Raw genomic sequence first — 15,728 nt, 5'->3', positions numbered from 1 at the left:
TAAATCGAATCTATCACTGCTTGAAAATGGCAATGAAAAAACGACCAGAGACATCGCGCTCGAGGAAGAAGATATAGCCGCGAGTGCAGCGCATATACCTATCAGATGTGCAGTTAGTCGGTACGGGGGAGCTTTCGAGCTAAAATCGGCCAGTATATACGTGCTGTGCTCTATATATATGTGCTTGCAGCATAGCGAGGAGAAGCAGCAGCAGTCGACGACTAGGCATCAGCAGCGCCGCCTCGCTCTCTAACGCTCTACTACATAGTCGTCTCTCTCTCTCCCTCCCTCTCTCTCTCTCTCTCTTTCGGTAGCAGCAGCTTATTGATCGGCGGCGGCAGCAGCAGCAGCAGCAGAGTAGAGCTTGCCTCGCGGAATAGCGGTAGTAGTTGTACCCTCGCCCTCTCTCTAACGGTCTCTCTCTCTCTCTCTCTGGCTCGCGCGCCCCCGATCGCAGTTATATAGCCACTCTCCGTCTCTGTCTGTCTTTGGCTCTCTGCGCAGCGCACGACTGGCTGCTGCTGCCTGGCTCAAAGCTGACTGCCGAGTCCGACTGGCCGCTTTCTTATACACTCGCTATTTCTCGCTCGCTCTCGCCCCTCTGAGCAGCAGCAGCAGCAGCTCGGCACGCAGAGCACGGAGCAGAGCTCGTTACAACACTTGGACTCTCTTCTGCCGAGACGTCGTCGTCTTCTTCGTCGGCTTCCGCATCCAACGCTCCCAGTGTTGATCGTGCCTCTTGGTGTTCGACGACGACGGCGACGATCTAAAGTCGACCCTGTACTTCCCCACCCCTCCCCTCGTCGTGTGTGTGTGTGTGTGTGTGTGTCTGTGCATCAACCCTCCCCTCCCTACCCGCACATCTCCCAGTGCGCACAGAAATTCGCTTAATAATTCAGAACGCTCGACTCGGGGGATCCTCTCGCGGCGATTCGAATGTGTGTCAGTTGAGCCCTACTCGTGAAACGCTCGTGAAACGCTCGTGAATCGCTCGTGAAAGAGTGCGTCAAAGGGAAAGCGAGAGAGCGAGCAGCGACGAGTAGGGGGCCGCCGCCGATCTCTGCCTCGTCGAGGGTGCGCTGCTGCTTCTTCGTGTTTTGTTGTTCCTTGTACTGTCCTCGTCGACCGCGCTTATCTCTCTCTACGGCAAACCCGAACCAGTGTACAAAACGCACACAGAGTGGTGATATCGAAACAGCGAGCCAGTTGTGCAGCTTCGCCGACTGCTACGAGCGACGACGAGTGCTGATTCTCGAGCATTTCGTTCGCAACTACAGCTGTGCGAAATCGAGCCAACGGCCAGGCAGACAACCCGAGGTCTGTTCTTTTCACGAAGGACCGAGTCGAGCTATTAGCAGGCGCCGTGGTGCGCCAGCTTGGTCCCGGCATGGCTGCCCAAGCGGCTTGCACGAGGTTCAGTGACAACTACGACCTCAAGGAGGAGCTCGGCAAGTGAGTACACCACACTCTTTTACTCTCTTTTGCTCTCTCTCTCTCTCTCTCTCTCTCTCTCTCTCTCTTTTTGTGCATATCAAATAGTTTTAGTCCGTCTCTATTTATAGCTCGTTGCTAATTTTAGACCATCCGACACGATGTGTGTGTGTGTGTGTGCGTGTGTGCGTAAGCGTGCGCTATTATCCGTGTGTGGCAGTGTTGGTGGCTGCTGCTACGCCGTGGAGCTTTTTTAGCCAGAGTATTAATAAGCGTAGGCTCGTGCGCATTATGCACCTGGCAATTTCCGACTTTTGCATTTCCATTCGTTTATTTTATTTTATTCGTTTCGTCTCGTAATGATCCACGCACGGTCTCGGACACTTTGCCTGTACAAAAGTCCGTTATATATCCGTTGTGTGGTAGGAAATGTTGCTGATACACCGAAATTACGCGTATACTCATAGACGACGACGACGGCGACGACGACGACGACGAGGCGAGCGTAGAGCTAAGCCAGCGCAGAAACTGCCAACTGCGAGCGAGAGAGAGCCAGCAGCGGGAGCGAGTGAGAGCGAGTGAGACCACACCCCGTGAACGTGTGTGTACGTCTATGTGCCACTGCAGGATTTTCCTGCCGTCGTTTTCCTTTTCTGCTCTCGTTTGCCTCTCTCTCTCTCTCTCTCTCTATCGCGACCTTACCATTACGCTTTTTCTCTTTACTTTTCCGACACGTACTTGTTTTTTGTTCTTATCAACGCTTATATGTATATACATACATAGCGGCTAGCGATACGCCACTTGCAGAGCTCTATATGCTATATCCATTACCTATCGCGCGTACGTGTGTGTGCAATGGTCGCGTATATAGTATGTGTGCGCAATATCGAGGAAAAAAACAATTTAGCCGTTCTATTGCTTCACGCTCGATATGAGCTTTTGTCGCGAGCTTCTCGCTCTCTCGCTCTCTCTCTAGCGAAGCAGCTCGCTTCTCTCGAGCTCGTGCACGGATATTTGCTTGATTTTTCATTCGGCCCCGTCTAGTCTAGTCACGACACTCGTATTCGTTAGGCCAGGCTAATTGCGACTTTCGGCCCTTCCGCGCACTGGACACTGGACACCTGCTCGACGTGCCCCTCGGCTCGGATCGAACGTCCACTTGATTCGGATCGATCCATGATTCCTTGACGAAAGGCGACTCCCCATTCACAAGCTGTCCAACTGCTATCCGACTATGCGTGCAAACCTTCTTCTCCCTCGTGGGCTCGTCGACGCCGAGGAATCGTTTACTCGCCGGCTAAATAATTTCTCCATTTTTCCAGCCGGATGGACGATCGATCGTATCGTCCACAACGATCGCTCGCTTTACACGACAAAGTCAATTATCGCTCGCAAATCGATTCTCTGTAATATAAATAGCCGCGCTACAAGTGTACAAAACCTCACCAAATAGTCCGGCTTTATGTAAAGTTTTGTTTTGCTTTCTCCATCTGATCCTCGAGTATCGATGCTTGGATCCTCCATAACGGAATAGCTATTTATCCTATTACGAGTCCTATGGCGAGTTTGAATTTTGGCGCGAAACTGCGAGCGCCTTCGTCGTTTCCGAATCTAAGATCGCAGCTTTCGAGCTGTTTCGAGCTCACCGAGTGTATTTTTGACTCGTCAAATTTCTCTCCTTTCTTCCTCGACGACTGTCGAAAGTATAGTCAACGCTAAAACTCGTTTCAGCCCATTCTCATTTTTGTTTGTTTTTCTTCCTTTTGCTTGGTGCATTCAACGATTGAAACAGGCGCGCGAGACAAGTTACGAGTCGAGAGTTACGTATCGAAAAATCACATCGACCATACCAAAGGCTCATCCACGTGTAAATTAAACGAATCGAGTAAGTGATTTCGATTATTCCGACTGGGCCGAATCAAATTCAAACACCTGCCAGTTGGCTAAAATAAGCTGGTGGATTATTAACTAATCTCGAGCTTCGACTGGTTGGCATTAGGCGGATTATGCGCAATTAAAAATGTGACAAGTAGGAAAAACACGAGATGTGTATGAAAATAGGCAGCGAGTGCTAGCATCGGTCCATCGGCTTCGCGTAGCTATTTTCGCAAAGACGAGTAGCGGCTTTTGTTTACTTTACGTCTTGGCATAGGCTATACGAACGTCCGAAGCGTAATTCGACGAGTTGGTAAACAGCTCGGCTTTACTTGTATCGAGCGTACCTTCCTATAGCTCTCTCATATAATTAGTACAGGAACGTTAGCCTCGCGCAAACGGGCAAAAACATTTCTTCTCGTACACGTGTCTTCGAAGCACATTGGCGTCACTCTGCGGAGAGTCATTGAGCCATCGGTGCAGCATCGGCAGCAGCGAGCGAACTTTTCGCCTCTCGGCGCTGAAAAGCCAATTGGCCAAATTCAGCGGGATAGGGAGAGTAGCTAGCCGCACGCAGGTGTAACTTTCGTCGCTGTCCTCGCTCTCGCGACTAAACGCCGCTTAGCTATCGAGGCTCGAATCGATTCTTTTCACGGGACGCCTATAATTTTGTAAGCTAAACGAGTTTCTACCTGACACTTGTACACTCGTGCAGTGGCTGTAAGTACCGATGCTCCTGGCCCCCGAATATCCCAATCGATTAATTTTAATCCATATGCCTAACGCCAGCTTGATGCACGTCGACTGCCTACTTTGTGCGTTTCTACTTTTTTGTTCTTTTTGCATTTTGTAACTTGCCAATTGTCCAACGTCGATTGTTTCGATGAAATGGTCTACTTATCGTGTAGTACTGTCCAAAGAGGTACGCGTTGAATTTCGCGGCCCATATATATTACATATGCTCGAGCGTATCGACGTAGTCTGAATAATTGAGCAGAGTCAATGCGACGGAATCGCGATCGCGACTCTGCGTAGCTGCTAGTCCGCCATTAGTCGCGAGTTCAAGGGCGCAGCCCAAAGAGCTACGGACAGCAAGTGCAGTCGTATACGAGCTTCGTGTGTTCACCGACGGAGCAGCGTCGTTCACAGTGCAAGAAAAATCTATTCTCGACTCGATCGCGACTCGATCGCGATCCAGCTAATCCAGCTTTGACATTGCTTGCTGATGGCCAATGGCGAGCTATTACCAACGAGTTTTTACCAAAGTTGAATGAACGAGTCGACAGTTGTCGGAGTTCGCTGTATCGCGCCTCAGCTCGTCCGATCGATTGTACAAAAAACGCACTCGTTCGCCCACATTGGCTAATTTGCCTAGAAATAGCCGACTATCGAAATCTTTATTTTGGCTACTGTTTCAGTTATACGTCACGAAAAAATTCATCTCCGACTGTTTGCGCAAATAAAAGCAGCGCAACTCGCGGTTTTACGCACGAAATTAAAAATAATAGGGCCAATAGCTGGAGAAAATAAAGCTCGACGATCGCTGTGATCACGAGTTACGCGACTTACGACTTACTGCTCGCTCGCTCGAGAAAAAGTTCAAACGATTTTGACCATGGAGCGCTCGAGCAACTGCGTGTTTTTACCCTCAACAGACGGACACGCTCGACGGCTATTCTAAATTTGGAGTACAGCTCGTACAGTACAAGTACATGCTTTTGTGCCTCGTCCAAGGATCAATCGATCCCAGCCGGACGCGTCCCTAAAAAAGTCTCTCTCTTTCTATCGTATTCTCGGTTTGCCTTCTGCTATACAATGGTCGAGGCACATTAGATTTTTCTACCAGACTATTAAGGCCAACGAGTAATCAAGTCTCCCTCGACTCGTTTGGATTTTCGTCACCCTCTGACGTCGTCCTTATTACGACGCGCTCCGTGTAATATCACGAGCTGCGAACAAAATGCCCATCAACGCAGATCAATAGCCGAGCGAACGCGCCACCTTTTTTGTCTGTATTTTTTATTTTTCAAGCAAAACATTTTCTCAAGTATCGAGTCCGAATTCGTATCAAAAATTCACCTCCTACTTGACATGTATATCATATTGCAGCTCTCTCAAATATTATTCAATTTTTAAAACAAATAAATAGTCCTTGTTAGTCAAGTCGAAGAAATGAGCACGCTTACCAAAATACGAATAAAAAAAATAGCGTAGCATGTCGAGAGCTTTAAGAGCTTGACACATAACATGTACATTAGACTGGCCTAAAATTAATTTTCACATTTTTTTGCTCTCACCTCGCCTCGATTATTTCATTGTGTCGGAAACGGCGACGCATGCCAAAAGAAATATTTTTTTTCTTCCAATGGACTGCTCGAGTCCGTTTTAAATAAAAATCTTTACTTTTTTTCATTTTTCTCTCACTGTTTTTATTAAGAGATCTTTGAATATTGCAAGCGTGTAAAAAACTCGAAATACCTCATTTTTGAGAATCATGATTGCGTTAATTTATATCGACAGGTAAGAACAATTTAATAATGTTTGTCAATAGAAATACAATTGGAAAACATGAATTGAGTGGAGTTTTCTGAAATCATTTGTAAATTTTCAAACGATCAAGTTGAAACAGATCGAAGGCTAAGAAAAAATGTCTAAAAAATGATTAAATTAAAACATGTTGAAAATCATGAGCAAAAGAAGCTGTATCGAAATTCAATATCAGACAAAATACAGACCATTTAAACATGAATTTCAATAGTTTTGATCGAGTATGCTAGACAAAAAGCATGCTAAGGGTAATTTAAACTTGCGAGAACGATTATTCCGTTTAAATGAGTCGATGAAAGCTGCTGCTCCAGTTGCTTCATTTTGTCGTTGGACGTTTTACGCTCATAGGCAAATAGTCGGCTTGTTTCGAGGATTTTTCTCGAGAACGAAATGTCGAATCGAACGGAAAGATGAAAAAGAATCGAAGGTATTTTCCATGGCATTGGGTGGTTACAAAAAAAACAAGAAAAAAAAACAAGCAGTTCTTTTTTGTACACAGAGCGTGGAGCTCGAGCGTCAGCGTTGTATAGCCGATATAGCTGGGAGAGAAGATGTGTTGGAGCGTGTCGAGCGAGATACGTATCGAATATTATGTGTGTTTGTGTGTGCATAAAAGCGGACTCGGTCCGTCAGTTTTTTGGTATCTCAACTACAGATTAATTGCTATCTAGGCACAACTTGCGGAGACGCAATATCTGCTTTTGTGGCCCAGTAGATGGACAGCAGGCTTCGTTACGTCAAACAGTTCCGTGTAATATTGATTATTACATGTTCATGATTCCATTGTAGTATTTTGACTATTTTTGTCATCGGCTGAAGCGAAATTTGCTCAATCTGCAAATATTCCTAACAGATGATGCTGGCTGGGCCTACGAGCAGTAGAATCAGCAGCTATCCTTACAGCCATCGACTCGTTGCATACCTCGAAAAGTAAAAGCTCGACTGACAATCTATGACTCGCGACCAAACGTCGTTTATGTAGCTGCAGAGAAATGTATATAGCTTATATAAGCACTAGCCGCGTCGGTGTGTGCGACTTAATGCGCTACCAACACACGTGCGTGGATAGATGTTGTGCAGCAGCAGCAGCTAAAGATTAAGTAAAAGAGAAACGAGTCGATCGACTCTTCAAGGAGTATCCGAAAGCCGGAACTTCTCGAGGCGTTATGTATACTACTCGATGCTATAACTGCACTTTGCTCGAGTCTCGCTTTTCTTTCATTGTCACGCGTGTCGGCGCGCGTCAGCCGGTCTTTTCTACATCTATATGTGCAGCTCTTGTCTCTTGCTCCTAAAGTCTCGAAAGCCGATTAGCTCCTACATATAGATATATCGCGTCTCATTTTTTACTTTTACTCGCATTACTTTGATTATTACTTTGCACTTGGTTCGAGGACTCGATTAAAATGTTCAAATTTGGCCCTCTCTCTTTTTTGCAGTATTTGCTACTAGCTCGACTTGGATCGAGTTTATTCTTACGCGTATAGTAATCGGGCCACGAGCTCGCAGTCGAACGGGACTCGAAGCAATCGACACGCTTAAATAGCCTTAAATAGGAAAATATTTCAATCGCTGGCTGCGTGTGTCGCGGTCGCAAGTCGTAAAACGCCGCCGTCTCACCTTTGAGCTTTGAGTTACGAGTCGGTCGAGCGTGGGCCGAATCGAGCTCGCTACCTGTATGCCGCGCAGCCTCGTATCGGCTTATCGCACTGCTGTACACGAGCTGGGCCTTGTTATTGTTATTGCGGGCGCTGCTTATCGGCTGCAGCCGCGCGACGACCTCGAGCCAGCAACGAATACGAGTCGGCCAACGGCCCAAGCCCCGCGTATAAAATATCCGCTGGAACGATAATTTTTTAGCATTGGAGAAAAACCAAACTTTGCATCGGAGTATATGATTTTTGGGACGAACGAGTCCGATATACGTAGACGGTCGCGCGACGACGTTGACACCAGCTCGTTGGACTATGCTTTGACGCGTACATTGGCGGGCAAGCGTGAAAAATCGCGGATCCTCGTCCGAGCTGGCTTTTATTTTATTTCATTTTATTTTATTTTATTTTATTTCGTTTTATATTTTGCTCGCGTGCATTCGCATGGCCGATCGTATAAAGCAAACGCAGCCAATTTCTTCTGTTTTTTTCGAAACGAATTCATCGCCTATCGACTCGATTTGGCAGCATTTTCTCACGACCCTTTTCTTTTCCTCGCGCCATATAACTGAATTGGCTCCAGCTATTATGCTGATTTCTTATGAGTTTCGCATGTAAAAATCTCATAAGGAAAGGCAAATAAAGTATCAGCGCGATTCTAATAATGACACTTGATCTTACGTTTTATTTTATCTTTGATTTCGAGTTATACGTCGAGTTGTACGTGACACGTATAAACTTTGTTTTTTTACGTGCCTGGATAAGGACGAGAACGACGAGTAGCGTAGTACATCCGTTGGGTAGCGTATTGAACTTCGACACGAGCAACAGCCTGTATTTTTCATACAATCTATGTACGAAGAAAGAATCGAGCAGGTCAGAGAAGCGATTCGAGAACGAGCTGTTTTTGGGCCAATTAACGAGCATTCGGTTAAAGGGCTAAAAAGCTGCCTGCGCCCCATTAGTATTTTGCTCCTACAAACTTTGCTTAGTTGGAGAGGAAAAAATTGAACGAGACAAGCATTATGGAATTTACCTCTGGCCTCTTACGTCACTGATCGCTCCAACGTAAGAAACAAAAGAAAAGTTGACGCGCCGCTGCAAGCTCTGGAAAAATTGCACCGCTAGTTCAGGTGACTGTTGAAAAAAGCCCAGCGAGTCGAGATTGAATATCAAACGCGGCATAGCTCTGTACACGAGACTCGGGCTGAGCAAGCAGATTATTAGTAACTAGAGCGCGGAAAGATGCTTTGCTGAGAAAAGAATGGTCATCTCGGAGCATGCGGTTGGCCAAAGACTCTTCCTTTAAGTAGGCTTTTCTCTTTCTTTCTCTCTCTCTCTCTCTCTCTCTCTTATCTCCACAGCAACCACCTCTTTTAAATGAGAGAAAAAAAAGAGGAAAAGAGCCAAGATCCAGGTCAAAAGTATTTTCCTATATCAGCTTCTACTCTTATCACTTTTTGCTTTTTCTCCTAGTCGTCAAAAGAATAATAACTATTAAACTTTATAACCGACTGTCGAGTTCTATTGCCTCAGCTGCAGATAACACTTGTCGAGCTTACTTACCGTTGCCTCGTTATACGTTTGACGTTCGACGCGTTCGACGTTTTTGACTCTTGTTCCGTGAATAAATAAAAACGCTCGTGCCAAGCCACTCACCTTTTGTTTTTTCATTTTACCGCATACAAGTAAATCCTAAAGGGTGACGACGAGTAATAATAATGAGTAATAATAATAATAAAAAGAAGTGAAAATAATCGATTTGAAATGAAATGAGTATGAGGAGGAGTTTGGAAAATAATTCGTTTCTCCATCTTTGTAAACACTAGTTGTGTAGAACAAAAGTCAGAACATTGGCACCTTTTCTCTGAAATAAAAGACAGATAAGAGTAAAAAGTAGATCAAGAAGAGGAAGTTGTCTTTAGTCCCTCCAACTCGGGGCGCTTTGTCTCGTTGAAGCGAGGAATTATTCATCCTTTAGCTTTTGCGATAGTAGTGAGATTGAACGAGTCGTATTATAAACAGCTGGGAAAATTTTGCGCAGTTGACTTTGGCAATTTGGCCCTGTAAAAGGGTCGGTAAAATGGGGGGCGCGCACGAGGAAGGATAATTGCACGGAGCATTACACGGAGCAAAGGAAAAATAACATTTGCAACGAAACGGATATGTAAGAATATTGGAATATCGATTGTTGACGCCGACAGGCTGGTCGCGCGCGCGCAAGCGAGCATACAATATACACAGCTGCGCAGCCAGGCCATAGACTAGATGTCTGACACAGTTAGTTTCACGCTACGACGAGCCAACTCTCGAGTCCGTGTACAGGCAGGCGCGCAGCACTCTTTATTTCGAAAAGATTTTCCCTGTTTTTTGCTCGATAATTACCGAGAGGAGCCGAGCATAATATATATTATTCAGGCTCGAACACGAGCGGTATCGCCTTCTTTTTTGCACTCGGATACGTAAGCGATATAAGCCATTACAAATAGCTGATCGATGGCAATTTATAAATAAGGATCTGCTAGTAGGCGTGTTATTATCAATCATACAGATACGCAGGGAAAAAAGCTCCCTTCTAGTCTCGTCTTTACTCGACTGGAAATAAGAGACGCGCTCCGGCACAAGGCTCGAGTTTTAAAGCTCGAGAGCAAGCGCGATGCGGTTGCCTTTGAAGCTCGAGCTCTCGTTCTTGCTCAATTTTCCTGCTTATTCGTCGCGAGTCCCGAGAAAAAAGGATCAACGTCGAGTCATCGTTAGTGGCGAGTCATTGGCGCTTTTGGATTTCGGTGCCCGTCGAGTCAGCGTAGAGGAGAAGGAAGAATTCACAGCTGGTGAAATAGCGCTGGAGCATTAGCTCGGAGGCTAGCGTTATAGAGTCAGCTCGGAAAAGCTGGCGCGTACGTCGCTGCTGCGCTGCGTGTGCAGGCTACGCGCGTGACGCATTTAGGTCAAAAGACAGAGGCTAGCGTATCCGTATAGCGTATGTGTGTGTATAGCTATAGCTATTTACCTCCTCGTCCAGACACTGTAGACTGCAGCCGCAGTCCGCAGATCCGCGGTGTATGCGCAGACACAACACTTATCGATTGTCGCCGGCGCATATTAGCTATAGCTAACCGCGTCGTTAGCTCGCTCCGACTCGCACGGCTTATTAGGCTCGCGAGCTCCCAATCATTCTCTTTATCCTTTTTCCTCTCCTCGACTGCCTCTTCCCTATACATTTTATTCCATTTTCCTCCGTTCGATCGTGCGCAACGAGGATGACCGACGTTCCAACTCGTGTTTCCAACCTTCGATTACGGATGGTGCGGATGAGCTATAGCAAAGCCTCGATCGATGCAAACTCCTGACATTATCTACCGAGTCATATTTGCCGATACAAGCTGACTAAAACGTTGCCTCGTGAATTACATTTCTTTTCGTTAATTTGGCTAATTGCGTCCTGCGATCGTTCCTGCAACGCGTTTCAATATTAATTCGAATTTTTATTAGAAATTACTAAAGACCGATGCAAGATGCCGATGAAATAAGCCTCTTGCAAAGCAGATTTGCCTATTTATTACCGAGATTATTCATTCGTCCGCTCTGCGCTCGATCGTTCGTGCAGGAGAAGAGCTGCGAAAATTCACTCGAGCCCCTTGCTGAAAGTCGGCCGCCTTATCGATCGATTTCGCCAGCTATAAGGCATGTGCGTGAACGCTACGAAGGCAACGATAGTCGCCGTATACCAGACATGCATTTTACCAATTCATAACGAAAACGCAATTACATAACCGAGTCTCGTGGAAACTCGTCAAACGTCCTCAATTTTATCGCCACTTTTCATCTGATTCACGTTTTGTCCAGGCCTTTTTCACGGCTTTCTTCGCCATCTTCGAGTACTCTCTCTCTCTCTCTCTCTCTCTTTCAAGTAGGTCGTCTTAGTAGCCAGCCACCTCTTTTTTCGTGAATAATGCACATGGCCCGATACGTACTCCACAGCCACTAGCTGTGTGAATCTTCGTCGCGCGGAACATGTGCTCTGCAATCACAGCCCCTTTTCAATATATGTATTGTGTATAATATATATTACACAGCTTCGCGTATAGCCTTGACACCGAAATTTCGAATATTCATGAGCGGAGCAGCTCACAGATACCGACGATGTACCATTTGCCGGATGTCAACGATAATAAGCTATAAATTACGAATGATCGAACGTCTGATAACGAAGCGACAGTTTTGAAAGATAGTTACAGACTAGAGCTTCGAGTGCAGCTCGTCATGCAGTTGACACTCGGGTGCGTCTGTGCGTCTGCAGGACCAACGTTAGCCAAAAGTCGATTGGCTTTTCTTATCCCACTTGGAAGAATTAGCAACGTTTTTTTTACAACAAAATTGCAACCTCCGAGGTAATTAACGCGTGGATTTTTGTCTCAAATGTGCATCATTGTCTTGCACGAGCTGTTCAATGAGATAAATCGATGTACTTTTCTCGACTTGGCTTGTTTACTTGGATTCGACTGCAGCTCGAGTCTCGAGTAAAACTTTTCAACGCATTATTTTTCTATTAGTCTGTCGCGCGCGTCTTATCGGCGCGTATCACTTGCTCGTGTGTATTTTTAGCTCGGGCTCTCGCGACGGCTAACTGCTCGAGAGATGCTGAACCAATTCACACGGTGATCGATCAATCGATGCTACTTGGAAAAAAGCTCCACTTGCCATGTTCCCAAGTACATCTGTGAAGACGCCTGCGAAAACATGAAATTAGCCTAGCTCCGATCTAAAATTTTGGAAGCGTTTGATCGAGAAAAGTAGATTTTCCGATATATTGCACGCAGAGCAGCGGCCTGAGCAACGGAGAACGCAGTTGATACAGCGCAGACAATCGAGCCTAAACCTGTGGCAATTTGCTTAGTTAGGCACACAAGCTACAGCTCTTGCTTCGCATTCATCCCTCGTGCTCCCAAGGAGATTCGTGCGCGTACTTGATATTTCCCCGCTTACGTGATATCGCCCCTGGAGACGCATACGCTGCTTTTAACACTCACCCACATACACACACAAAATTTAAACAGACATTTATAATGTTCATTAGCGTCGAGTCGCAATTGTTTCGCTCTCGAGTCTTCTTTCCTCGCCTCGACTCTCTCGAGTTTTAAATTGAATCTGGCGCGTTTATATTATTGCCACCTACATTCAAGCATTTTTTTTATTAAATTGCTTATAACTTTTGCAAACTGCAGCGTATTTATAATATATACGTTGCAGTTGCATAATCTAGCTTAGTCGAAGCGCACATTTGTGTGCGCCTTTATATTATGTACTTGTTAATGTTTCATTTTTGAGAAACTAATGACACCGATTATTGCTTGTCGCGGCTAAAGAAATTATTTACACACCAACTCTTGTATTATTTGCATGTGCGAGTGTCGTATGCGTGGAGACCGGCCTTCGACTCGTGCCTTCTTTTCTTTTACTTACATTCTTATTTCAAGGTTGCGACTTTATATAAAGTCGGAGCGAGGAAGAGAGAAAGCAAAGACACACGTGAGAGGTGTCAAGTTTGAATTAATATTTCGCGATCCCATCATCCAATTAAAATACACAACCAAAAGAGCCTGCACCGAGCCTTCTATCGTACATTCCCTCTCCACTGGACAAGCCCATCATCGTAGCCAAACTCCAGTACTAATGCATATCTTCTTATTCTATGTTTCAGAGGGGCTTTCTCTGTGGTCAGACGATGCGTGCAAAAAAGTACGAACCTCGAGTTTGCTGCCAAAATCATCAACACGAAAAAGTTATCCTCTAGAGGTGAGTAATTGTATAAAAGTAATGAAATTTTACAGCAAAAAGAAAATCATGTCTAAGAAATCGATGGACGTTGTAAAGCAGAATTCCGGATGAGGCTATTGCCATGAGCGGGCGGGCTAATTAACGAGCGAGTCCGCCTACGATACATACGTCAAAATTAACAAATAAGCAACTTGTTGATCGTCGTTAGTTCGATACTATTGTCTCGCCGAGTGACGTATACTCGCACTCGCAGAGATTTTAAGCTCTGAGCTAATTTTATCTACGGCTAGATTCGAAATAGATTCGAAAGACGGAGCGCGTTTGGATGTGCACAGAGAAAGAAAGAGAGAAATGCATAAACTGGTTGCAGAAAAGAGAAACGAACCAAGACAAAAATCTCGCACAAGCGTTTTTAGCCGATCGCGTCATTTGCTCTTTTCTAGCTATGTCCAGCTCGCTAATAATCTTTATATCGAGAGATAAAGGCGTTAATAATTGAAAGAGCTGCAAAAGTGCCAACTTGCTCGATGATACTTGACTATTGACTTTGTTTCGGGTGAACTATAATTATGTCTCTTTTGCAAAATTAAAAATATCGAATGCATTTTCGATGTGGCGAAGGAAGGACGAATTTCGATTGACAAGTTTCTCAATGCACTGATTCGTTTCAAACTAATGCTCGAAGCGAGATAAAATATAGATTTAATTGAATATTGATTTATTAGATTTTTTCAAAGAGGTAAAAGCTTATGGTAAAAGAATAAACGAGCAAATGGTATTTAGTCTTGTGCTTAGCCATTTCAAATGTCATTTGGTCAGAATAATGAGCTTGAATTTACTTGTGAACTAATGTTGAACATTGGCGATAGGCCTAGGTTGCGTACATTAGCTTCTTAGGCTTGATTATGAAAGAAGAAAATGGACCGAGAGAGAGAAGAATTAAATGTAAAGCGAAAAGTCGAATATGGCCGAGAAAGCTGCAATAAGTAATCCGTCGGGCTTGCAGCAATACTACTCAAAGCCTATAATAGAGTATAGTCGCACATGGCGATTCATTGGAAATGCGATTTGCGCGCAGGAGAAAAAAAGGAAGAGAGCTGAAAATAAATCAGCTGAAAATAAAAAGGTGGACAATGCGAATGAGGAGAAAAAAAAGAGGGAAAAAAGTGAGCTATGCGCGCGAAAGATGAAATTTGGACCTTGCTCTAGTGACCTCTTGACCCAGCGAGCGCCGACGTCGTTGCAGCCGCACCTGGTCTACCTACCTACCTACCTACCTACGTCACTGGCGCTTTTATAATGTTATTCGACGGTGCCGCTGCAGTGCGCTGCACTCGTTCGCTTGCTCCTCGTCGATTGCTTTTTCTTTGCCGCGCGCAGCTTCGTTTGCGCGCCCCGTACCCGAGCCGTACTTCTCTCTTGTTTCAGCATTCAATTATATGCTTGTGCGTTAATACATCGGCCTTGGACACGAAAGCAACCAAAGAAAGTAGACAAATGAAAAGAAGAAGAAGAAGAAGGAGGAGGAAATGGAGAAAAATCCAGAGAATCAATTTATTCGCGGTCGCCGTATCTCATTACTCGTTCGATCGATAATTTCATATCTGTAAGACATTTCATATCTGGCTTCCTTATATTATATAGCATTCGCAGTCTATTTTCCTTTACTTTTTTCTCGTCGACCACCAATCGCGACTACAGCTGCATTTCTAATTTCATTTTTCTTTATAAATACATTTCATACTCGAGTCGAAGGCTTCGCATAGCTAGTCCAACAACGAGCCCAACGATTCTTGCTCAAACTCGAGCGTCTAATCTTTTGCAACTTTTAAGAATCGACTGTCAACGCCTATCGACTCGGGGGACATTTAGAGGAAAAGTTAAAACTTGTAATTTAACTATGCTTATAAACTACGCTTATGGCCCCGTCTTATTCTCTGCGCTTCCAAGCTCATATGCCAACTATAATACACAAAATCGATATAGTATCGTTTTTAAATCGAATAACTTTTCCAGCTCTGTACATTGAAAGGACTGAGCGAAAGTTTTGGCAGCTTATTTCGCCACTCAAAGCCGAACGCGACGCCTAGTCGTCTGGCTCAAATAGCAAATCTATTTTTCCTTATCGCGTAATGCATTTATTAATTCAAATCCGAGCGAATTCGAGCAAACTTTGGCAAAACTTTTTTTCTATCGCGTCCACCAGCCATGAGAGTGGACACGCTCGCGCACGCACCGACTCAAAGGTCGGACAAAACATCGAAAAACGTAAAATCATTGCTCTGGCGTTGACGATGACGATCGTATCGAATATATTTGTTGCGCAGCTTTGATACGCCTCGTTACACCTCTAGGCATATTCGAGTTGCGCATTGACAAGGTGACGTTCGTGCACTCGCAATTTTTCGAGCTAATTATGGCTCGCTTTTCCTGCTCCGGCATGTA

At 45.0% G+C, this 15,728-nt stretch overlaps 1 protein-coding gene across 16 annotated transcripts in view; it reads left to right on the top strand.

The window, feature by feature from the left end:
- The first annotated feature begins 354 nt into the window (after positions 1-354).
- The window catches only part of LOC106648576 (calcium/calmodulin-dependent protein kinase type II alpha chain), a 42,963-nt gene continuing 27,589 nt past the window's right edge, over positions 355-15,728 (top strand). For 2 of the 16 annotated variants that reach the window (XM_023458459.1, XM_014365538.2), the window contains exons 1-2: positions 355-1,452; positions 13,207-13,301. In XM_023458459.1, the coding sequence (XP_023314227.1) occupies positions 1,388-1,452; positions 13,207-13,301 (160 nt within the window). In that variant the 5' untranslated portion in view covers positions 355-1,387. The remainder of the gene's footprint in view (positions 1,453-13,206; positions 13,302-15,728) is intronic. The other 14 variants (XM_014365542.2, XM_014365541.2, XM_014365547.2 and 11 more) reach the window with 11 other exon arrangements.

Source organism: Trichogramma pretiosum, unplaced genomic scaffold (genome assembly GCF_000599845.2).
Source record: "Trichogramma pretiosum strain Unisexual culture from Peru unplaced genomic scaffold, Tpre_2.0 scaffold69, whole genome shotgun sequence".
Taxonomy (NCBI): domain Eukaryota; kingdom Metazoa; phylum Arthropoda; class Insecta; order Hymenoptera; family Trichogrammatidae; genus Trichogramma; species Trichogramma pretiosum.
Note: the sequence above shows the minus strand (reverse complement) of the source record. Positions and strands in the feature narration are given on the sequence as shown.